This window comes from Filicampus tigris, chromosome 14 (assembly GCF_054856515.1).
Source record: "Filicampus tigris isolate MCC_2025a chromosome 14, RoL_Ftig_1.0, whole genome shotgun sequence".
Lineage (NCBI taxonomy): Eukaryota > Metazoa > Chordata > Actinopteri > Syngnathiformes > Syngnathidae > Filicampus > Filicampus tigris.
The window spans coordinates 7,127,039-7,151,526 of NC_141230.1; the positions used below are offsets into that span (position 1 = coordinate 7,127,039).

Consider the following 24,488-nt stretch of genomic DNA (forward strand, 5'->3'; position numbering starts at 1 on the left):
GTGGTGCTTTGGCGCCAGCTATTTCGCGGGGCAGTAGGACAACAAGGCGCTGTATATTTTATACGCAAGCGAAGGCCGAGTCTCCTTTAACAAGAACAAGCCGACATTTGAAGCACATCACACGCTGAAACCTCGAAGCGCTCGGCTGCTCTCCTTGCTGATTTTGACGGTGCGTCATTTCTGCGGCTAACGTCGCTTAAAGAGAGAGAGAGGTGAGAAGTGGTTCCGTGCTGCGTGTGGCGTATGTACCAATGTTGTGTTCTATTGTATTGTAATATGTTAATTTTTTTTCTTATTTTGTGTACATTCGTGTTCTGTCAGACACGTATAGGTAAGCCAGTAGTAGTTGTTAGTCAAGCTGGCGTATGTTTGTAGCGTTCCTGCTAACTGTGCTAACTTACGTGAGCTAATTAACTTTCATAGTTTTGGTCACTAAACATCTGTAAAGACAAGTGCGCCAGGTGACAATTTTTTCTATGAGGGATAATATAGCGGTTCAGGTAATGGATGATTTACTTTGTTTGCAGCGATGGAAATCGCGAAGGCATCTCCACATTCAACTCTGATGTATTATTTGTCATTTTTTTGTGCCCTCACTAAGTCTTTTAGAGGTTTGTTTTTATGTGGGTGAGGCGTGTTGATGTTTAGAATCGTGGCCATTTTCTTCATGTGTTGAATCCATCGAGCAATGACACCCCTGCTAGGATAAAATTGAGTTGAAGAGTAGTTGGGGGGTGGGAGAGAGCACATTTTATAAAAATGTTTTGGTTGCATTTACACAGCAAGGTCAAAATAAAACAGAGCACCTTGCACCGTTTAATATGTCCAATAATAATTTATCATTGTCTATTTCTGTGTAACTTGTCACTGGCTGATGTTGACATCTGTGGAGTTTCGACCTTGGACGTCTGCGCATGCGGATTGTTTTGTGTGGTCTGTTGGTCTAAACACAGCCAGCACGGATGCCACTTGAAGTGAACGTTGAAATTACTGTAGATGTTGGTATTAAATCAGAATTGGACGTTTGGACTTAAAATGTAAATCCATCCTTGGATCCAAAATTAAATTTAGGATGAAAAGTTGTCATGATTTAGTACTTGCGATACAAAATAACAGTGGGGGCTTAATGGAGCTGCCCAAATAACAAGCGAGTGCACCCTGCTGAGTCATAGCAAGAGAAATAAAATAAAAAGCCGTTTCTCAATATCGTACGTACTCAAGACTTCCTAAGAATGCTAGTCTCTTGAAACAGCTGTTTACATGTGTACTTCCCCTGGCTCTGATGTATTTTCATGACATGATGAAAGGGCTTGGAGAGGGGGAATTGTAAACATGTCCTCTGCCATTTGGATAGCAGCACAAAATGCATCTTGGGATATTTTCACAGCCATGTCTTCACAAATCTCCAATTGATCCATCCTTGTTTTAAGCTGGCAGAAAATACAGTCTTCAAACTGCCAAAGATACTTTTGTTACAAACGTCGGACTTGTGAGGATCTTCACTGCCTTAGAACTTTGTTACAGGCTTTAGGAAGTGCTTAGATGATAGACTGTCTTCTACACATGTAATCAAGAATGACAAACTAAACAATATCTTCTTTTCTTTCACTAACTTCGATAATGACATTATGAACACAAAATAGCTAAACATGTACTGAAGTCTCATATCCCCCCCCAAGCGTTTTGGTTGGTTACAAAATTAGTGTTGTTGTTTGTTTGTTTTTTTTCCCGCCATCCTCTTCATGAAGGCCGTGTAGCGGCAAGTAACGATGATGGCGTCGGCGGAGCCTCCAAGCAGCTTCAGCATCGTCCCCTTGCTGGAGTGTCTGGAGGACAGCACCGCTGGACGCCCCGAGCAGACTGATGCCTACCTCACCATTGCCAAGTAGGTCTCGTCGAGTTCTTGTTCATCATATCTGTTTACTCCTTATCTCCCCACCACTTTAAAAAAATGTTTGTTTTTTTTGTAATGTATATATATTTATTTTGCAGCCGGCTCAGTGGAGAGGAAGGCCGCCAGTTTCTTCCTGCCGTCACGAAGCACTTTTCCCGCTTGGGTAATGCCATCTTGGTAAGTCTTTATTTTAAAAGCAGAAAGTTCTCCTTCGACAGCTATGCTTGCTAGTGAACGGCTGCCACCTGGTGTTGTCTACAGAGTCATGTAAGCAGCCCGCATGCTGAACTGAGTCAAGCCGCCCTACAAGCTTTGGGCTTTTGTGTCTACCATTCGCATGTTGTCTCTGGAGTGTCTGGTATGTGAAGTTCTTTTCCTTTTTTTTCTAATCAAAACTGGCATTCAAATTTGACAAATTAAGGCCCTAATACTCCTTTATGGCCTTACCTTTCATTTCAGTAGGGAAAGATAATTTGAGAGGTGCTTCTAGTTAAGGATGTGGACACGGAACAAATCAAACTTGAAGTCAAGACGTCACTGTATGTTCCTGTTTTCCAGAAACCTTCACCACAGAAATCCTGTCCGCACTTTGCTCCGTGGTGGCCAAGTCGGCGGAGAAGAACACCTGCACCAGGGCCTTATGGGTCATGTCCAAACAGAGCTTCCCTGCCAATCTGGTGGGCAAAAAGGTGAGCACAGACACAAATAATGGCGGTGCTTTCCGGCAAAGCACTATACTCATTATTTTATTGATCTGCAGGTGTCATCCATACTGAGTACGCTGGAGAACGTTTGGAGCAAAGGCGAAGTGCAGTCGGTTGTCATGGAGAATGAGGCTTTGAATGTAGTCGTCAGGTAACTTTTATTGTTCTTGTACATGTTTCTCCATTCCATTAGAATCACGGGTGTATAGGATTTATTTACTTTGCAAAATGTAACAGAGGCTGCAGTTAACCTGACCTGACTAATGACCTGAGCAGGCTGCCGTTGAAAGCCAGTGTGTAACGTGTCGGCATCGCTCTTACAGGAATTGATACCGTACTGGTTGTTTCAGTACCATACACCAAAAAAAAAGAGATCGATATATTCAGGCGCGTAGATTTTTCTCATTTAAAGCCATACAAATGGCATGCCCCTCTACCACAGGTGTTCTTTAATTTCTCAAGGAGAAATTGAATCGGTTTGACGATACTGTGTTCGGGTGCTTCTAGGCTTCTGGAGCAGGTTCCAGCTGAGATGGGCGAGTGCGCCGCGTGCTGGGCCAAGCTCGTCATTCCCCTGGTGGTGCACTCGGCCTCCAAAGTGCGCCTGCGGGCGGCGGCTGCCATGGAGATGGGCCTGCCTTTGCTGCTGCAAAAACAGATGGAAGTGGCTGCCATCGTCGAACCCTTGATGTCTACGGTGGGCAATCGTCCTCCAAATGTTTCAAGTTGTGCTTACTGGTAAGATGATTCATCCAGGTTTTGTTTGTCTTCACAGAAATTGATTCCGGAGCTACAGAAGCTTTTCATGTCCAAAAATGAAATGAATGTCCTCAAGCTTTGGCCATTATTTGTCAAACTTCTAGGCAAGGTACGCTTGTTCTTTTTTTTTTTTTTTTTTTTTTTTTTTTTTAATGCTATTAATACAATTCTTGTACTTGCACCTTACAGTGCTACCATAGACTAGCGTTGTCACGGTACCAAAATTTTGACTTCGATACTATACCTGCAGGCTTTTAAGTTTGTTTGACCTCCACCAATGATAAACTTGTTAAAAAAAAAAAAGGGAAAACTGCTCAACACTATTAAAGCACTGCTACTGACAACAAAGATAATTGTAGATTAAACATTTTATGAACATTTTATTTCATTAATTTCAAACATTTTTATTCAACAGTACAAGAAATTTAGAACTATATAAAATAACAATTAAACACTAAAAACGGACCCGCCAGGAATAATGATTATGATTTACAATGTAAACATCATTTTTAAGTTATGATCCTACATCTACACAGAAATTGGAGGATTGTGATTCAATAACTGGCGAGGATTTACTTTACTGCAGCACATCGGTGGTATTGCATGTCTTAGTAAAAGTCATCCCACCATTAATTAGTGATGTTTGTGGAGTGTAATTTGACTGGAAACTCTTAACACTTCATGTTTGCTCCTCAGTTGCTCCACCGAGGAGGTCCCTTTATCAACTCGTTGCTCCATCTGGAAGAGCTGGGCTTTCGCAGCTCTTCTCCCACTGTCAAGAAAATTGCTTTTATCGCCTGGAAGAGTTTGATCGATAATTTTGCTCTCAATCCAGGTGAGCGTCTTCCTCCTGTTTGTTGCTTTTGACGGTTCCTTTTGACCTCCTCTAACTGCCATCTTGTTTCTCTCAGACATCCTTTGCAACGCAAAGCGCATGAAGCTTCTCATGCAGCCCCTCATGTCGATCAATATCCGTACCGAGGCGTTGATGCTTACCAAGGTGGAGGTGTGGTGGTACCTAGTGGTCCAACTTGGCCCCAATCTGTCGCCCCACTTTGATTTGGTAGATTAACTTTTTTTTGTTGTTGATCTCAAGTCTCCATTTTGCATTAGACTCAGTGCTGCTTTAAAAGTAGTAATTACTGGTTGCTGTCTCCTCAGGTGTCACTCCCATTGCTACAGTGCGCCATTGGATCTGAAGCCACCTCGGCCCCGGGCACCAGGGGTCAAAATGGAGTTGCAACACCCAGCACACCCAAATCGGGTACGTTCAAAACCTTGGTTTGACCTCAGCAAAAGCTTTTAGCTTGTCTGTTGGGAGAAGCACACACACAATAGATTAGGCCTCTTTGCCACCCATAATTGGATAGGTGACTTGAGCTAGGCCTTTATGTCGCTGTGGCCGTTGTACATACTTGTACTTGGCCTTCCCTATCTTTGGCACACTTCCTAGTTGACTCCAGTTAGGACCATGGAGCATAGCATGGCAAAATACGGTCCGGGGGCCATATCGAGCCCGCCCGCACTCTGTGACCTGCCCAAAACAACACAAGCAACGTTATTATCTTCCTATCAAAATTTAGAGTTGATTTTTGATTTGGTTCTTTCTAGTGTTGTTCCGATACGGATACTGGTGTCGGGTGGTATCCCGACACCGCATTAAAACGCTGGTATCGGATCGGCAGGGACTAACAAATAAAACGCAGATGCCGGTTATCGATACTGGCATCATTATTTGACCGCAGCGCATATTTGAGAGCCGCATGCGGGAGGAAAATACGAGGAGAAGCCTTATCCATTATTAGCGTTATTGGTGATCGGTCTACTTATGTCGAGTTTGGTAAAAAAGGTCGCTATAAGGACATACATCGCCACATTGGAGGCGGTTGCTTGGGGGGACTTTGATGCTATCAAGAGCCTGCAAGCTTTTCGAGCTCACCCTAGCTTGCTAACTGCTAACAAAGAGACAAGTTTATTTACAACTCATCGCTCAGCAAAATCTTCTATAATGTTGCATTAACGTATATGAAATGTATATACCTATATAATTAACTGATTGGTGAACAGCAGTGCGAAGTAAATCTTGAATGAAAAGTAAAAAGAAAACAATAACTCATACAAAGTCATCAGATCATTACTTTGTATGTTGTGATGGTGGTAAGTGGTCACGTTGAAGATTTGACAGCCATTGTGCGCATCTGCTTTCAAACAACTTCGTTTTTGCCTCCGGTTAATTTGACCCACTGCCGGTATCACAAAATAAAATTTCTACTTGACCGATTAGAGCAAACATAAACAGCATGGGTGTTAACCATTTTTAGAAACACATAACGGACTTCTGTTATCTCACTTACTCGACCGCCTGCACCTCTGGCAGCATACAAATGTGACGTCACGCATTGGGGTGTCGGTTAGAATCGCTGAATATATTTTAGAAGTACAAATGCTGCACCTTTCTTTATTACAAATTTGCATTCATGTGATTACAGTATGTATCCCATGTCTCACTCTCACGAAGAGCTATGAAAATAGGCTGTTTATTCAACATATGTATTTTGTGTGTATATGTTACTACAGATACTTTGCAAGTGATGATTTAAATATGAATAATTTTACATCCAAGTGAGTGTACAATTGTTTAGGATTACAAAAAAAAATTGCGCTTATTTTGGATTTTTTTCAAACGGAGAGGTATCGCCATCGGCCGATACTGCACAGCCAGGTAGCGGAATCGGTATCGGGGCCAAAAAGTGGTATTGGAACAACACTAGTTCTTTCCACCAAAGCCACTCAATCGCTGTTATCATGTTTAGAAGAGGAGGCTTTTTTCCGAACAAAGAGCAATCTTTGAGGGTCTGCTGTTTTGCTTCATCCATCTCTACTGTCTCCATGCTCTTTCTGCCTTTTGCAAGCCTCTTCCCCTCCTGCTATGACATCTCCTCCAAAACATGATCCTGGCTGATCATACGCCCGCTGCTACCTGTTGGCCATTTTTTAAATTAATATTGCAGTCAAATCTTATCCTTCTGTCAGACAATCTCGCTGTGAAAAAAAACTTAAAACACTTGGGTAGGCAGGCACGATGGTTTTTAAGATGTGTGTCTGTGTGTGTGTGTATATGTATATTAGGGATATTCCGATCAGGTTTTATGACACCGATACCGATCATGCACATGAGTGAGGTCGGCCGATAGCGATTCTGATCACATGGAATATCTGTATATTTTTCCATTTATTTATGGTGACTGCTATTATGCAATATCATCAGAAAAAAACATCCATAGTATTGCCGTAATTTTGACAAAAATCTATATATATTTTCAAAAACATGGAGAAATACAAAACTGTTGCTGGCACAATACTCAGTCACAAAGATAATTGAAAATCCAGCTTTTATTAACACAGTTTTCAACAGATCAAAAGAATCAGCAGTCGCAAAAAGTCAAATAAATAACATGCCACCTAAATATTGCATGGTTCAGAATATAATCAAAGTAGAAAAAATAGTCACATGCATGCTTCACTCAAATAAACTATTCAATGAGTTCCTAAATTGAAACGACTCAGGAACTTGGTTTCTTGTCTTGTGCACAGACAAACTATCTTGTGCATTTGTCAATGAGAAAAAAGGCATCATGCATAACACATTTTGGAATACATATGCCTCGTTGTTCGAACATTGTCTTTAAAAGCAGTACGCGAGTGAAAAACTCCCTTGTTAGACTCAACATCGACACAGGACTGACATCCGAGCTCCATTTAACACTTGTAAAACTTAAACAGGATAATAGGCAATTCTTTTAGGAAACTTTCGATGCAACAATACACTCTCTGGTGGAGCTACGTCTGTGAAGTATTTGCGTCCCGGTAGCACGTAGCTAGCGAGGCTCGAAGTGGGCGAGCAGACGGCGAAATCCGGTGTCTTCCACCATCGAGAACGGTTGGTCATCAAGTCCGATAAATTTCATTATTTTCCTGGTTATTTGCCTTGCCTTTTGCCTGTCGCGCTGATATGGGTTTGGGTTGGTCAGCATGGGCTACGTTAGCTGCCGTTTCATTGTTGCTGCTGCTTCAGTGCAGTGAGCCTCGTAAACTCGCCATTGTCTTGCAATATCTTGTTCTTCAAATGTCGTATTAAATTGGCAGTGTTGAAACTTGTGGCCATGCCCCCCTCGCGAGGTACCTTTTCGCGACGCAAACTACACACAGGACACCGCATGAGCTGCGGATGATCGGATTCTTTGATCAGCAATAAAAGGCTTTGATCGAATATGCCGATCAGGTCATTTTTCATGAAATTTTTTTTCTTATGGCTTTGAACATTGGCAGTTTTTTGTCCCAGCAGGCCCACCATCCTTCAGCAGCCTGACACCGAATACGTCGCGACTGAACCTGAACTCCAGCATGCAGCTCCCCTCCTCCTTCCCCTCTATCAAATTGCTGGGCCTGGAAATGCTGCTCCACTACTTCCTGGGACCTGAGGTGGTCGCCACGGCGACCAAAAGCAAGCTGGTTCTTACTCTGGGTGAGTGCTCCACTCTACTTTTACTACTTGAAATAATGAATGTATTAGTAGCAGCCGCTACACTCTGCCGCAAAATACTTTTTTTGTGGTTCCAGAGCCTTTGAGGCATCCCCTGTTGAGTGCTACTTCCTCCTTCAGCAAACACGCTGCTGTGCTCATCTCCAGCATCAAAGATGGCTTCAACAATGTCGGCAAGGATGCCCCAGGTGTGGCTCACTGTTTCTTTCTTCTTCTTCTTCGTTTCTTGACTGAGTGACTGACTTCTGATGAACTGAGACTATTACAATTCGGTTCGTCACCAAAAATGACGGACTGACGAATGACGGGCGGGTAGCCTGGCAGATGACGGATGACCAGTTGGCGGATCAGCAAAACTTAGTAAAATGCCCATCTCTGGAATTCACATTCATAACTTTGTCTGACTTATATATCTATTAATATTTCCACAGATGCCCTTTTGGCACTTTTATGGGATCATCTTGTGCATTATGTCACGCTGACCATTGAGTCTGGTAAGTATGAATTGTTGTTGTTTGTCGAAAGTAGTTACTGTTAGAGTAAATTCTAAATATTTTTTATTCTGTGAGGGATGTCCAAAGTGTGTCCCCAGATCGATTTAAACACACCCTATTCCCCCTAAAAAAGAGCAAAATAAAGTGAACCTTAAGTTTATTTTGAGTGTTAGAAAAAACTATTGGCACCGATTTGGTGGAATGGCCCATATAATATATACATATACTGTGTACAATATATATGAATTTATGTACGTACATGCCTGTATTTATATTTCTATATTAATTTGAGACAATTTATTTTTCTTTTCTTTATGCTTTGCCGAGCTATCAGATCGGGACTGTGTATCAGCAGAGCCGAGTCGCAAAACCCAAAACGTACTTGTCACCGTTTACCAAAAAAGTTTGATTGACTCATCCCTACTCTGCGGAACAAGTTTGGACATTCCTGATTCATATCTTAATGCTGTTGTGGCCGCCACACTTGGGGGAGGGTTCTTAAAGCCATAGTTCCCTCCCACGTGGTGGCACATAGAGCACTCCTGATTGGGTCTGGGTTTCACATCATCACGGAGGCAGATGGAGAGACCACGCCCCTTGCCTCCTGCCCAACTCACTGCCACCGTCATCAGTTTAAGTCCGAGCACTCAATTGTTTGCGTGACTTTGATGAGAAACAACCGCTGAGGGGTTCTTTCCCAATGATGATGACCACTCTTCATCTCTCACGTGACTCTCGGCTTGTTTGTGTTTGCTGATGGCTCTGTGTCCGCAGGAAGTAAAAAGGACCGACACGGCTGCGAGGTTCTGACCCTCATGCTTCAAGCCCTGCAGAATGTTGTTTGCTCACAAACTCTTCCTGCGGATAAAGTGCTGGTAGGAGTGACGTCCTTTATCTTAAGGGATGGGCTTTCAAAGCAGAGTTGGGAAAGTACTTTGTTTTGACTAGAGGAGTTGCAAAGAACATATTATTGCAAATCATTTTTTTTGCCTTGACTTCCGTTTTAAAAACAAATGTGTGACATTATTTGATCTTGGAAAAACATGCACCAGAAGCACGTGGCGCATGCAGGAAAGACTCTCCATAACTACCTGATTAGTCGATGTATTGCTTCAACATACTTGCTTGACACCAATGACTGCAATTTGATTAGCCAGGGCTTTTACGCCATCTTGTCGCAAATTAGAGAAAGACCCCAGAAATATACTGACATTCTGTGAGTGGGTGATAGCTTCCACAGGGAAAAAATGTGAATAGGTGAATTTGATAATAGCAAATGGGCAAGGCGCTCACTGTATTTACTTCTTGTTTTCTTCAGGTTCTCTTCGAGAGCACCGTTAAAGGCATCTCCCCGCGTGTCCTTGGCTCTGCCTCGTACCAAGTAGGCAAGATGGACGTTCTGAATGTGAGCAGAAGGCCCTCCTCCTCCTCCTCACAAATTCCATCTTGGAGATGACTGAGCCTTGTTGTTTCTTCTTAGGGAACGCCAGCACTCTTCCTCATTCTGCTCCTCTTTGACAGCAACATGTTGGGGGCCTACATCAAAGATGCCAGGTGAGTTCAGAGTCTGGTTCTTTTAAATGATGTAATTGAATTGTTCGTTTCACCGCTAATAATTGCAGTTTGGCTGCATGCAACGGTCATGTGTCATATTTTCAAGGCTTTGTCTAGTCCTAGGTGTTGTAGTTTGTGATACCTGTAATGACTTTCCACATGATCCGACGGCGATTATGGTGATACTTGGAGAACCATGCTTTTTTTTTTTTTTTTTTTTTAGGTGTAAAATTTTGAGAGCCACTGTTTTCAGATATGTATACTTCTGTTTTCCCACAGGAAACATTTAATTTCTTTGTGTGCGCAGGTTTTATCAATGCCTCCAGACACTTGTGAGCTGCAGCCTGTCGGGCCCCACCTCCCCGCTAGCTTTCGCTGAAGCAGTGTTGGGCGCCGCTGGCCGCAGCACTGCCTCGATGCAGAGCAAGGAGCACCTGTTGAGGATATGGAGCGTCGTGGTCGCCCCGCTCACAGACACAATCACACAGGTACACTGGAAAAAATTTTCAAGGTCCAACTTTTTTAAAATTCAAAAAATTGAATTCAAGATTCAAACCCACACATGAATGGTTTCTGGACGCCTTACTGTTGGCATGACACAGGACCGATGGCGCTCACGTTTTCTTCTCCACACAATCCCCCAAACAATCGGAAAGGGGATTCCTCAGACAAAATGACTTCATGGCAAAGAGTGACATTGAAATTGATTGCAATTCATCTGATCACTCCTGAAAATATCCTAGAGTACATGCAAATTGCCATTGTAAAAAATAAGGCAGTAGACAATTAATATTTGTATCATCTCAAAGCATTTCACCACGGGTGTAGATAACTAATTTAATAATTTCATTAATGAGCTTTGCTTTGATGGGGTCTCTGCTCTCCTTAATTTAATATGGAAAACAGCTTTCCTCTGATTGGTTAGTTCCTGATATGGGCAGGCGTCTTGTGGCCATTGTGTCTCTTCCATGTGTTGGAGGCTTCGTGGCATCGCAATCCTAATATGTCATCCGTGCCTATTTACCTCATTTAATGTGCCTTATATCTGTCTGGTGTATTTGATAAGCACATTAGCATCCAGGTTTTAGTCACCTTCAGATTATTCTTTCCCGTGGCAATAGTACGTATTGGTTATTTGCATTCACCCACCTTATTTATTAATTTTCATTGACTCTTAGATTGGATAGTGCATGGTAGATCTGTAATGTAGGATAACTATTTATGATTCACTTCCTCTTATTCTTCAGTCTGCCACCGGGTGGCTGCTGCATGGCATAAGATTGCGCAGCCAAGCTTTTCTGACAATCTTATTATGCATTTTGCTGCAGGTGACAATTGACGATTGGCATGATAGTACAAAAATGACATGGTTGACTCATTTCTATCGGCGCCGTGATACATATAGTTATATCACCCAACCCTAATTATATATAGATGCAGTGGGAAATGAAATAGTTATATTAACTGTCAGCAGTGATGTAATAGCTGTACATAAACATTATACACACATAAACATTTGAGAGAGACAGCAAGCACTGTTGATTTCAAATCCTGAAAATGTCATTGCAGTCTAATGAAGTCAACCAAGGGGACGCCTTGGAGCACAACTTCAGTGCCATGCACTCAGCCCTGATGTTCCCTGTCACTCACCTGCTGAGTGGTTCACCTCAGCAGCAGGTTTGCATTTGCAAATATGATTGCATCACACAATCTGCTTTGAGAGTTTTGTCAAGTTAGATTCTCTCCTTCACAGGCGGCCCAGAAGTCCATGCTCTCTACTTGGTCCAAACTGTACAAGGTGTTCGCGCGCTGTTCGGCTCTGGTGGTTACCGCCGAGGAGAACATCTGCTGTGAGGAGCTCTGTGTTAAAATGGCCGCCACACTGAGTCAAGATACCCTCACAGTAAGCGCATTTATACCGTTGTCGTCCACATTTAAAAAAAAAAAATACAAATAAAAAAAATACAATATATGTGAAAGCTGGAAATGGAAACTGATTTGTGTTAAAAATCCAAGAAAACTAAATTTTGCTAAGCGTAGCTTGAGACACATCTGTTCACACATTGCTAAGCAGAGACCCAGTATTGTGAGAAAATATGTACAGACATAAATAAATAGCAACTCAGCACAATGCAGGCAGAAAGCGCCAATGCACCACTCACTGGCTCAATCTTTTATTTATTTATTTTTTTCACCAGTCTTTGAACAAATTAATTTGTATGAAAGTCTTTATTGTTAAGTGACTATAATGTTACTTTAGAATAACATTATCAAACCAGTCTTATTTGTAGTAATAATGTGTTGACACCCAAGCTGTCAGACTTTGTGGGGAACATTCTGTGGGACGGCACGACAACAAGTTTTGCGGATGATACATTTTTACAGAAACTGCAGCGATTTTAAAAAAAAAAAAAAAAAAAAAAATATCAAATAAACATGACTCAGGCTTTTTTTTTTTAATGCACTTCAACAAATATTAACACACCTGTAGTGGCAGAGTACAATGAGATGTCGTATCTCTTCACAATGTCCTATTTCACCTGGTTGTACGAGGCTGGAATGGCTGTTTGGGAAATAAACATCTTTTTTAGGCAATTTTCATACCGGTCTAGCCTGCAGTAAAGTTAAACGTGAAAGAATGATCATAAGACTTAACTTCAAAGCTTTGTCGTCATCATTATTGTTGACTGTGTATATATTAAAATAAATTTTAGTCAATTGTTGCTGCGGTTGGCTTGACTTCTTCGTGACAGTGCACGCGTAAATAAGTAGGTACTCGCGGTAGGAAAAAAATGCCTCGAATTTATTTTTTTGAGTCCAGGTACTTGAATTACTCAAGGATTCGTTTCACCCCTCGAAAAAATATACGCATGAGTTTAAAAGATTTGATGTTTTTAAACCCACACCTAATTAATTTGTGTGTACAAGGTACCTTTTACAAGTGGACTTACACTTAAGTTTCTTACCAACCATTGTTTGTTGATTCAGGTTCCATCCACGCTGACAGCGTTTGCCTGCATCCTTCAAGTCATGGTGGAATGTGTGGACTTCTCTCCCTACACGCCACAGTTCCAGCAGAAATTAAAGTGTAAGTCCACTCGTTTTCAGACTTTACTTGATTAGCATCAATCAGCGAGTTAAATAAAGAAAAATATCACCTATCCGATCAACAGATGGCACAAATATTTGAATAAATGTTTACTTACTGCATATAATTGTTTACACAGTATGAATACAATTGTTCTCAAATATTTTTGCCCATATTTAACAAATTTTAGTAAGGAAAGGGTGGGAGTGAAATGTTTAACGATCTATCGCAACTTGAATTTTAGTAACGTAGTGATTTAGTAATGTAGCTACTTTCACAACATGCAATACATAAATATACATCATGTAAATACTTTAGTTTGAAAGTTTTCATAATTGTTTCAATGACGAACCTGTAGATTTATTTCACACCAAGGCAACAAAAAGAGCACAGAGTGTGTTGTGACAAGACGGCCATTACACCTGCTGGAGTGTCGTGTGAGAGGATCAATATGGTTTGAGCTGTCGATGCCTCTGATACGTCTATGATCGATTCTCAAACTTAAACATCAATATATTTGATACAGTAGTACCTCAAATAACTGAAGTATTTTCAGGATTATACCACATGGCAAAGTGTTACGTGTATACATTAGCAGACTTACTCAACCACCACTTAGCAGAGCGGCACAGTCTCTGCACAACAAAAGAAAGTTAATATAATACAATGGTTACAAATTCACAGGTAGTGCCAAAAATGACCAGTGGCGGTCAAACTGCAACTTCAGGAGAACAGAGACATTTAAAAAAGATTTAGTCTGTGGCGGCTATGTACATGTGGGAAACAACGCGGCTATAGTGTCTCAATTCGCGGATATGATCAGTGACATTATCGATCGGATCGATGAATTATGACTTTACCGCCGATTACAAAATTAATAAAATGCACAAACTATTGTCTGATCTGTTATAGTGGAGCAGATCTGATACGGTGGAATAGATCAGTAGGAAGTGTACCTATTTTCACTTTGGAGAATTTAGTTTACACTTTTTTCTTGTAATAGCAAACTGGCTCCTCGCCAACAACCAATTTCAACTTCCTCTTTCTGCAGCTCCTCACACTCCAGTAAACTGGACCAGAAAGAGAAGCAAGGCTCTTGGCAACCTGTCCACCTTCCATTCCCTGCTAGTTCAGTGTCTGGATGTTTACCTGGCAGGGGACAATGTTCCATCAGAAACCACAGGCACGGCACTGCTCTCAGTCTTGTCTGCCCTCTTCACCAATCTGGTGTTAGCAAATGCTTTCAACGAGGCTCTGACCACCCTCATTCCACCTCTCGTTGGACTGTACAAGCAAGCAACCTGCGAGCCACCCAGATTTACGACGCAGATTCTTACCAAAGTGGGTTCTCTTTGTCTTATCTGAAAGTTTAAGTTGTAGAATTAATGGTTTATCCCTGCAGATGGAGAAACTTCTGGGTGAGGTCTTCTGCTGCATTCAGAGCCGCTCCAACTTGGCCAATGACAATGATCTTCTGGCTCTGCTTTCACCGTTGCTCTGTGTGCTATTCCCACACAAGAACAAGCAGCACCGCACGGCAGTCACCCACTTTTGGAATTCCACCTTCGCTAACACAGTCAGCCTGATCTACCCAGATGAGCTCAGGTGAAAACTACCACCTCATTTCGTGATCTGGCAATCATTGTCATCCAGGTTACTTTTGGAACCATTCGCTGCACCTGAGGCTTGGTCCAGGTAACTGCAATTTGTGTTTATGGGGTTTCTTTACAGACCGGTTCTGAGCCAAGTGAAGCAAAAGACTCCCATCATTCTTCCTGGCTTTGAGACGGTCAGTGTGGCCGACGAGCTCAGTGTGCAGTGTTCCGTGAGTCATCTTGAGTCCACCCCACCCTACCCTATATTTTTTTACTCTTCTCTCCTATTGTTTCTCTTACCTGCAGTTTGTTTCTTCAGAGCGAGAGTTCCCAGTTAGAAACCAAACTCAGTGGTGTGCCAGTTTCCTCTACTGGGAAGAGGGACTCTCTGCTTGTAGAGCGGGCTGAGCTGAGTGACCAAAGCTCCTCGAGGACCCCCAAACCTGTTTCTGTAAGTCGTAAATCAAGTCTGAAGTTGCGTCTAAGCTTCCTTCTTATCCTTTTGTTTGAGCATTACCAAATTTCCTTTGGCAGACAAAACTGGACTTTGGCTCCCCCAAGGTTCCTCGCAGGGAAGTACTGGATGAGGAGGCCTCTGTTGACTTTGTCTTCATTCCCCCTGAAATAAAGGAGAGAGTATTAACAGAACACCAGAAGGAGGTTAAAAGGACTAAAAGGTACAGTTTGTCATTAATTCCATTCCATGTCTCATACAGATGTCATTGTTTTTTGTTTTAAGTCTACATACGTTATTAAAATATATTCTTTGTGACGTAGGGTTGACATACCTGCCATGTACAACAACCTTGATGCGTCTTTGGATACTACAGTTTTCACGCAGTACACGCAGAGCCAAGAAGATTCTCTGTAAGTGCAAAATTAAATGTTTGACCTGAAACAAAGTATAGGCGGTCCTCGAGTTAAGCGGTACTTGACCTATGTCGTTACGACTTTACGACGCCCGAGTCTCGTCCGTTATTTTGTCTCCAGCCCCATAGTGTGTGTCTAAAAAAGAAAGCATAATATTCGAGCGATGCTGGTCCAGCCAAGAGGAAAGCCATTACAATGGAAACGGAGCTGGACATCATCAGAAGGTCGGAGAAAGGCGAGACACAGACGAACATTGGATATTTATCCATTTTTGGGGGATTTAGGGGATATTAAAGTGTTAATTCCGATTTATGTGGAAATGTGGATTATGTCGCCAGCGTAAAGATGGAACTCGTTCGTAACCCAAGGACCGCCTGTAAAGGTTTCAAAAAGACTGTCGAAAGCAGAATTTGTCTATGTATTTATTTTTTTCTTTTCCAGCAAATTACCAACTGAGGAAGCTGACAAAGTTGCCACGGAAGCGTCAGCTGAGGTAAAGAAACAGTCAACCAATTACGACATGCATCTTGTCCTTTTTTTTCATCACATTTTCTTTGATTAAAATGACAGTTACATATGTAACTACATTTCCATGATGTCCCTACTTCATATGGATGTAAAGGACTTTTAAAACTGTCAATTGAATGTTTTCTTGCAGATACCGCAGGAGACAAATGAAGTTGCTGACGTTCACCCGGAGGAGACTCCAGACTTTGCAAGCTCAAACGCCTTGGAAAACGAGTCAGCAAAGGAGGAGCAGGAAATTATTCCAGAGTCAATGGATGTTTCCATGGAGGAAGATGCCAGATGTAATGGCAGAGTAGAAGATAAGGACACACAAGATGCAAAAAACATCAGTCCTAACATCTCAAGCTCTTCAGATTTAGTCTCTGGAACACCCCAGAAGTCCAGTGGTGGCAGCCGCCGTCAATCCTTCATTACGTTGGAGAAATATATTGAAAGAAAGTCTGCGAGCCCCAGCACTTCATCCTTGTTCACAGGTCCTCTTGTGAAGACTTCTGGTTGCCAGGACTCAAACACCACCTCCCCAGAGGTTTCCCAGAAACCCTTTGATCAAAATTCTCCGCTGTCCTCACAGGAACTGTCAAAGTGTCCAGTAAGTGACCAAGCGTCACCGCAAAGGCCCAAATTAGACAGTGAGAGGAAAGTTGAGCCTGTAAGGCTGACTGACAGGCTTACGAGTAATGAATCAGAAGTCGATGATGTCATCCCAGACACTCAGACTGAAAATGTGGTCGTGGAGAGTACCACAGTGACTTCCACTTCAGATGACACAAGAAGCTCAAATGCAGAGGAGGATTCTCAAGAGACTGGGGATGATTCGCAGTTGTCCGAGGTTTTGACACCTCCGGTTAAGCGAAGATACCGTAAGCACACTAAACATCTACTCCCAGGAGAACGGCCGATTGATTCAAGTACCCCACAGAACAGACCCAATACGAGAAGCAAGGTAGCCAGTGGTAGAATACGGCTGAGGTCTCAGCGTGACAGCAGTTCCTCAAGTCATACTAAGTCTCCAGTTTTATCACACAGGAAGGGCAAGCTGTTCAGCAGTTCAGGGAATTTCTTCCATGAAGCTGAAAAAAAAAGACCTAGATCGCAAGACTCAAGTCAAAGGGACTTGCTGTCTGAATCTGAAAGCCAGTCACAGCCAAAGCGTGGCCGACCTCAAAAGTCCTTGCCAGAGACCGAGGCTATGAAGCGTAAAAAAATGCCCAGTCAAACGAAGTTAAAATCAGACACTCAGTCTGATTCTGAAGGCCAGTCACAGCGCAGATGCAGCAGACCCTTACAGGAGGTCAAGGAAGATGGTCTTAAGAACCCAAAGCCTGGTTTTGAGATAGTGTCCAGTCAACATGAGCTGCAATCAGACACTCCCTCTGATTTGGAAAAAAAGCCGCTGCGAAAACGAGGTCGACCTTCCAAATCCTTATTGGAGCCCAAAGAGGAAGTTCGGAGGGGTACAGAACAGTCAGAGAAACTGTCCAGTCAAGCGGACACATATCCAGACACTCAGACTGATTCTGAAGGCAACTCACAGGAGAATGGCAGTCAGCCTTCCAATTGTTTACAGGACCCCAAAGAGGTTGATCTTAAGCCGGACTCGATGTCTGAAAAAATGTCCAGTCAATCAGACAATGTGGCTGTTTCTGAAAACAAGTCACAGCAGAATTGTGACAGACTTTGCAGTTCTCCATCGGAGTCTAAAGAGGAGGGTCTTAAGTTGTCAGGGAAAACTTACAGTGAAACCAACGTACAATCACACACTCTGGCCCCTCAGGAATCAGAGAGAGAACATGACTTGCCTGCCAAATCCGTATTGGGGCCAAAGGAGGAGGATCTCATGAATCCAGAGATGATGTCTGGGAATGTATCTGGTCACATTGAGTTGCAATCAGACACTCAGTGTAATACTGAAAGTCAGCCACAGGGAAGGAGTTGCAAAACTTCCAAATCCCTTTCAGAATCTGAGGAGGTTCTTAAGCTTCAACCAATGTCCAGTCAAACAGACTCACAATCGGAGGCTGGGTCTGTTACTGGAAGCAAGGTACAGCAAAAACGTGGCAGGCATTCAAAGGTATTGAATACAAATTTGAAACGAGGTCATTCCCAGTCACAGGTTTTGCCCGAACCTGTAGAATCGAGCCAAACTGTCTTGTATAAGCTACTTGAACAAATGAAAAAGGACGAAAATAAGTCAGGTTCTCAAATGCCCACGGTCTTACCTAAAACTGATGGCCAATCGCAAGAAATTGAAGTTGTAGAACAAGGCAAGAAACAGGAAAAAGATTCTGAGATTATTGCTTCTTCAATTTGTGACACGATCCAAGAAGGAGTAAACACGGCAGAATGCATTCTTAGTGATCGGGAGGAGGTAGCCAAAGATGAGCCAGAAACTGAACTTAGTCAAGAGTCACAAGAGATCGCGCCAACATCCACCGGTAGTCCGCCTCCGCCGCGACATAGACGAAGACGAAGTAAGTCATCTTCACAGGCAACAGAGGTTTTGAGTGAACCAAAGGCCTTGTCCAAGAAGCAGACTAAGTCTCATTCTCAACAAAATAGTCCAGCAGAAGCTAGAGAGACAGTTCAGACAAGGAGGAGCAAGGAACATGAGAATCAGTCCAAGTCTAGTCCTACTTCCACCCCAGAAAGCTCCCAGTCTTCAGATGTTGCAGGATCCAGGTCTTCTCAAGGCAGGAGATCAAAACGAAGTTCTTCCAAAGTGTTCACAGCCAGCACAGAGTCATTAGAATCTGAATTGGCAGAGGCCAAAGAAAAATGTTCCCTGACTACAAAAAGGCGGAAATCAGCAAGTCCCGTCACCAGCAAGTCTGACAACATAGACCTTATTGTAGCAAAGAAGAATTCAGAGGATCCAGAAATGGTGGAACCTGCTCAAGGACAGGAGGATTCCCCCAAAATCCTACATTCAACAATTTCGGACCCGCCGGAAATCTCTGACAACTGTGAAGAAAGCCAAATGGATGTCGCCATTGCTGCACAGGAGCCTGAAATTACACAGAACCAGGTCTCGCTCGGCTCGTCACCTAGCAAGAGGAGGGGAAGGCAGAAACTCTCTCGAACAAAAGCAAACTCTGCTTCTTCGCAAGAGAGTGACACCGGGGACATGGAATCATCTGGAATGTTGGCGTCAAAAGGCGCTGTTATTGAGCAGAATCAGGAGGGCTTGTCTTCTGAGGCTTTTACTGCAGACACGCAGACTGCCCCTGAGGAGGCAAAACGGGTCTCAGAGTCCTCACCGGAGGAGACCACATCGACAGCTGTGGGACTTACAAAACGTTGTAATTCTGTCAGTGAAGAAGACAGAGTTGATCCAGTGGAAGAAACTCAGAGTTGCGATCTTGCACTAAAGCAAGAAGAGTGTTCGAGCATCGTAGATGAGCTTTCAAAGGCTGCGCAGCGTTCTGTCGCCAATATTGAGAAGCCGTCACGCCAGGTCTTGGAAGACCATATACCTCTACGTGAGGGCGTTAAAGATGAGGGGGTACCTTCAAGAGAATGCCAAGAAGAAGACAGAACCCAGACGTCCAACACAGATGGCAAACCAGAAGCTGCTCAAAGTGATGTTTGTACCACTGAATCAACAATGAGCGCTATCTCCCAGGATTCTCCGGCAAAGCTGAAGGACCTGGAGGCCGAGTTGATGCCAGACTTGGTCCAGAGCCCGTGTAGTAACAGGAACAAAGGAACCTGGTCGCCTTCAGCCTCCCCCTCAACCAGCATCCTCAAAAAAGGCCAGAAGAGACATGTGGAGGAGGAGACACCCTCACCTCTCATCAAGGTTGGTAACCTTTCAGTAACTGGAATTAACTTGCTTTTCTGTCGGTCTAACTGAGCCGTCTTACTTTGCAGTCCCGGCGCGTGTCTTTTGCTAATCCCATTCAACAGCAGGAGACAGCGGATGATATTGATCGGCGTAGTCCTGCTGTCAGAACGAGCTCCCCCAGAAGAGCCAGACTCGGCAACCTGCCCCAGCCCAAAGTACGAGTGTTGCCAACTGACTTTAACTCACAATAATTCTTCAAGATGTTTTCTTTTTTGAATGGTATTTGACACGATGATATCCCCCCCCCCGTTTTAGTTTGTCTCAACGCCAACAAAGGGTGCGCTGACCTTGAGTCCCAGGAATCTTAACAGTCCAAATTTCAGGAGCTCCAAAAAATGCCTGGTATGTTCACCCGTTTTGAACTTGTGCAACATATTAGCTTGGAGGCCAACAGTCGTGCTGGTCAGCTGCGCATTGAACTTTTTGCTACTTTTCCTCAAGATTTCTGAGATGAGTCAGGAGCCTCGGCCCGTTTCCAAAAACTGTATCTATCCCGCCCTGGTCGGATGCTCCGCACCCGTCGAAACGGTGCTGCCTCAGATATCGTCCAGCATTTGGTGAGTACAGATGAGTTGGGAAAACTCAACAGAAGCTCAGCATTAGCACTTAAAAGAGAAGTCAACGCAAACATTTGTTTTTCAAGAATACGTTCTATGCATGCCCACTAGTTGAAACCGGGCATTCTGATAAATGTTACGTTTGTGGAATAAGTGTTGTTTTGTCCACTCGTTTTTAGCCTTCTCTGGGGGCGGCCATTTTGTCTTCTGTCGACTAAAAATGACAATTGCTCACAATGACCAATCACGGCCGACCTGTTTTCTGAATCTGAGCCGTGATTGGTCGTTGTGAGCAGTTGTCATATTCGGTCGACAGAAGACAAAATGGCCGCCCCCAGAGATGGCTAAAAACGAGTGCTTTAACTCTTATTCCACAAACGCAATATTTATCGGAATGCCCTGTTTCAATTAGTGGGCTTGCATAGAACATATTCTTGGAAAAAAAAAATGTTTGGGTTGACTTCCACTGTAAAGAAATGTCCTTGGTTATTCATTAGAATTACTCAAAGAATCAATGCTTAGGTATTATTTGTTGTGCTTGTTGTCATCCTTGCAGGTCCCGCGGTTTTGGGCAGCTCGTGCGAGCGCGCAACATCAAAACGGTCGGCGACCTCAGTGCTCTGACTCCCAGTGAAATTAAGACTCTCCCTATTCACTCGCCCAAGATTTCTAATGTCAAGAAAGCCCTCAAGTCCTACGAGCAGCAGGTAGCTGGAGACTTTTTCGCCTTATTTTACCCACTCTGGGTCTCTTTGTGTGTGTTGACGCACGAGCTATGCTCCTCCAGCGGAAAGGCCGGGGTGTCGACGAGCTGAAGAGCTTCGTGGAGATGGAAATGATGACTTCTGATCCAGAGGAGACGAGCGGCACGCCAAACCAGGATGAAGAGGAGAAACCCGCCGACATGCTAGGTGTGTGTACGCGACAGTTTAAGTACTTGTGCAACAAATTCTTTACACAGGGCTTGGAGAACTCCGTTGCCAATATGCAGGAACGTTTATTTATTTTGTATTGTTAAAAAATATTCCTTGTGCGCCGCACTGCACTCCAAAAGTTTGGTTAACTCATTCACTTGCCATTGGCAAGTTTACTTGTTTTTTCACAGTACAACCTTTCAATCCCAGGAATTTATTTATATATTTTTTTCAAACTTTGGGTTAAAAGAGGGTCTGAAAATGGCTGTCAGTGAATGAGTTAATTGACCGCAGTCATTTTAAGTATAAAAAGTTTTCAATCAAATTAGTTTTTTTTTTTTTTTTTTGCTTTAACCCATTAAGGCCTAAAGCGCCTGGCGAAAGAAACATCTCCCAAAAACTTAAGAGCTACTTTACAATCACCCTTGAAAACTTCTCCCAGAAATTCAACACCTACAAAATAATTGAGATCTCAGCCCGTCATAATTCCAAAAGAATTTGAGATCTTAGAAATGTGGCTTTCACACAGGCCTGAGTTTATTTACTGTTTCAATCAAAAATGTAAAAAAGGCATGTCTTAAAGATCTCACGGCACACTACGACACAAAATGGCAGGAATTAGGGGTGGGAATCTATGGGTACCTCACGATTCAATCCGATTACGATGCATCACTACAATGGCTTACATTTTATAGTTAATCTAAAACACTGGTACCTTTTTTAAAACAATTGCGTAACTCAAGGAAGAGCAAGGATTTATGTTTCACACTTTGACTTTTATTAAAGTGGCAAGGCAACCTCGTTTACATGCGTCAACAAAAAATTTCAAAATGTGCCAATGGCAGCATTTGTTGTAACAAATGTCTGTAACTTCAACATAACAATAACAAAAAATTTCTAAAAACACATTTAAATTTCATCTGATTGATATTACTGTGCAACTTGGCAATGAACGCTGCTTTTATTTAACCTAATGTAGCACCTGATGTAGTATATCTTATTTTAAGTAATATTACAATTTGCCCTGCGATTGGCTCGCAACCAGTTCATGGTGTACCCCGCCTACTATCCGAAGGCAGCTGGGATCGGCTCCACGTACAAACCTACGTCTGACGTACAAACCAATCGCTTGCGCATCTTTTTTTTTTTTTTTTGAATGTATGCTTTAAATATAGATTATTAATATAACTGAATTGGTGCAGAATCTTTTTAATAAAACGAACAATGCATCGAAAAAACGATTATCGCTCCCACCCCGAGTAGGAATGTATCCTGAAATAATGATTTTTCAAAAATGTGCTTGATCAGCGGGAAATTATTCTGTTCAATGAATTTTTGCAGGTGGATACACACTTGAAATTGACTTTTCGCCATCTAGTGGAATAGCATCTAATTCTTCTGCCCATCACGATTACAAGTTGCAAGCCATTCATTTTGCGTAAAACTAAGAATTTACACACAAGCTTTGGTATTTAAAACGGATTTAACATTTAATCAAATTGTGGTAATATATCAGAAATGAGTAAAAAGAAAAAAGCTTCCTCACGCCTATGGTGACAATGTACAGCACTTATTGATTTTTTTTTTTTTTTTGGTTTTCTCTCTTTCTCCTTCAACATATCTGTTTGCAATCACAGAGTTGACCGATGAGCCAACTCCTGCCAAATTGGAGGAAGAGCGGTCTGAGGCAACGCCGGACTCGAGTGCGTCTGGAGCACCCGAGGAACCATCGGCAGATGCCGAGGGTCTCCTGGCCCGACTGGACGCCCTCGACTGTGCCGTGACGCCGCCCCACCTGAGCGGATGCTCGCCTCAGCAGCTGTTTGACATGCACGAGCACCTGACGCTTCTGATGAGGCGGGTCATGCTTGAGATGCAGAGCCGCCTCGCCCCCGTCAACAAGCACCCCTGAATGCACCATGAAGTTTGAGCCCCTTTGCCCCCTCTTTTTAAACTCAGCCTAAAATTTGCTGACTAAAAAGTGCGATCATTTGGATGATTTTATTCTAAGCTTTTTAAACTTTTAGCTGCATCATCAAAAGCAGATGCACCAACTTGAACTGTGACTCAGATACACCCATGTTCCAACTGTACATACACCTTATTCCTCATGTGCCTGTTTGTAGAATGTTTACAATGTGTATATTATGTAGAAACACTTTAGATTTTTTGTTTGGTTTAATGTGTTACATGCACATAATAGTCTGCACATGTTTTTTTTGTTTATTTGAACCCTTTAAGTACTTCAAATAAAAATATTGGACTGAATGTGTTTTGAAGGGAAAGTGTTGAATGGACTGTTTTTGGTCAGCATCACTCTTTGGGCGATACAGGCAGATGCTGTGCAGATGCTAAGGGCACCGTGGACTCCAGGGGGCGCCAAAACACTTGAAAGTTCACCTTCAATATGCCGTAATTGTATTCAAACGAATTACTTTTAACTCTTAAGTTCAAGTCAAAAAGAAAGATGAATAAATTGAAATCAATACAGCCAATCAAATATGTGTATGAGGAGCAAGGTGAATTGTTTTGAAATCAGCTTTCCTACCCAGGTGTGCTTGAGTGAGGGTTAGTTGCTGCACGCTTATTCTCGTAGTTTCACTTTAAATGGTACGTATATGAAAATGAAATGATTCCATGATTAAAGAATAATTCATAGGGCATTAAGAGTATGAAAATGCATTTAATGTTAAACTAAAACGTAAAAAAAAATCCTCATTTGTTATAGAGAAAAGTAAAACAGGCTTTTACAGAAGTTAAAAATCAATTAGATTTGTTACTTCTTACACTTACGATAACATATTTTCTCATGTTATTTTTATCAATTTCTCCCAAAGTCCCAAATGTAATGCCACTGCCAATGTACTTAATGCAACTCGTTTCCAGTCACTAAAGTTATTCCACTGCGTGCTTTGATGTTTCGACTCAGGTTCAGAGTGGTGAAACCGTGTTTCGTCTTGAATTAACAATCTGCGATGCAAGTTCTCGGGATCAGCCTGGAAACGAGTCGCAAGTGTTCTGGAAATGTCCATCCTCTTGAGATTCTGCTTTGCCATCAACATTCTTCGGTCCCATCTTTCAGTCAGCTTGGCCATCCCTAAGATCTCAGTTCAGTTTGGACTGAACCAGAATTGATGCTTACGG

General features: G+C 42.6%; 1 protein-coding gene across 2 annotated transcripts; it reads left to right on the plus strand.

Moving 5' to 3' along the window:
* rif1 (replication timing regulatory factor 1) lies at positions 1-23,612 on the plus strand. Of its 2 annotated transcripts, none has more exons than XM_086052091.1 (35): positions 1-212; positions 1,749-1,885; positions 1,993-2,071; positions 2,156-2,252; positions 2,453-2,583; positions 2,655-2,749; positions 3,106-3,295; positions 3,374-3,466; positions 4,054-4,192; positions 4,269-4,420; positions 4,519-4,621; positions 7,703-7,882; positions 7,978-8,088; positions 8,332-8,394; positions 9,169-9,269; positions 9,713-9,799; positions 9,875-9,948; positions 10,256-10,436; positions 11,518-11,625; positions 11,702-11,851; positions 12,937-13,036; positions 14,088-14,377; positions 14,439-14,641; positions 14,768-14,861; positions 14,951-15,082; positions 15,166-15,308; positions 15,409-15,498; positions 15,943-15,994; positions 16,160-19,828; positions 19,900-20,028; positions 20,129-20,215; positions 20,315-20,430; positions 20,987-21,137; positions 21,218-21,341; positions 22,982-23,612. In XM_086052091.1, exons 2-35 carry the CDS (start codon positions 1,770-1,772, stop codon positions 23,254-23,256), a joined length of 7,905 nt encoding a protein of 2,634 aa, XP_085908217.1. In that variant the 5' UTR covers positions 1-212; positions 1,749-1,769; the 3' UTR covers positions 23,257-23,612. The 2 variants fall into 2 exon arrangements, with proteins under 2 accessions (XP_085908217.1, XP_085908218.1); XM_086052092.1 differs by having other exon boundaries at positions 1-169.
* Positions 23,613-24,488: the final 876 nt, after the last annotated feature.

What these genes read in the sequence shown, in the direction of transcription:
- rif1 (XM_086052091.1), top strand. Translation starts at nt 1,770, where the DNA reads ATGATGGCGTCGGCGGAGCCTCCAAGCAGCTTCAGCATCGTCCCCTTG. An exon ending in TTCCTGCGGATAAAGTGCTG is followed by an intron (nt 9,270 to 9,712) that starts GTAGGAGTGACG and finishes TGTTTTCTTCAG; the next exon opens with GTTCTCTTCGAGAGCACCGT. An exon ending in CACCCTCACCTCTCATCAAG is followed by an intron (nt 19,829 to 19,899) that starts GTTGGTAACCTT and finishes CTTACTTTGCAG; the next exon opens with TCCCGGCGCGTGTCTTTTGC.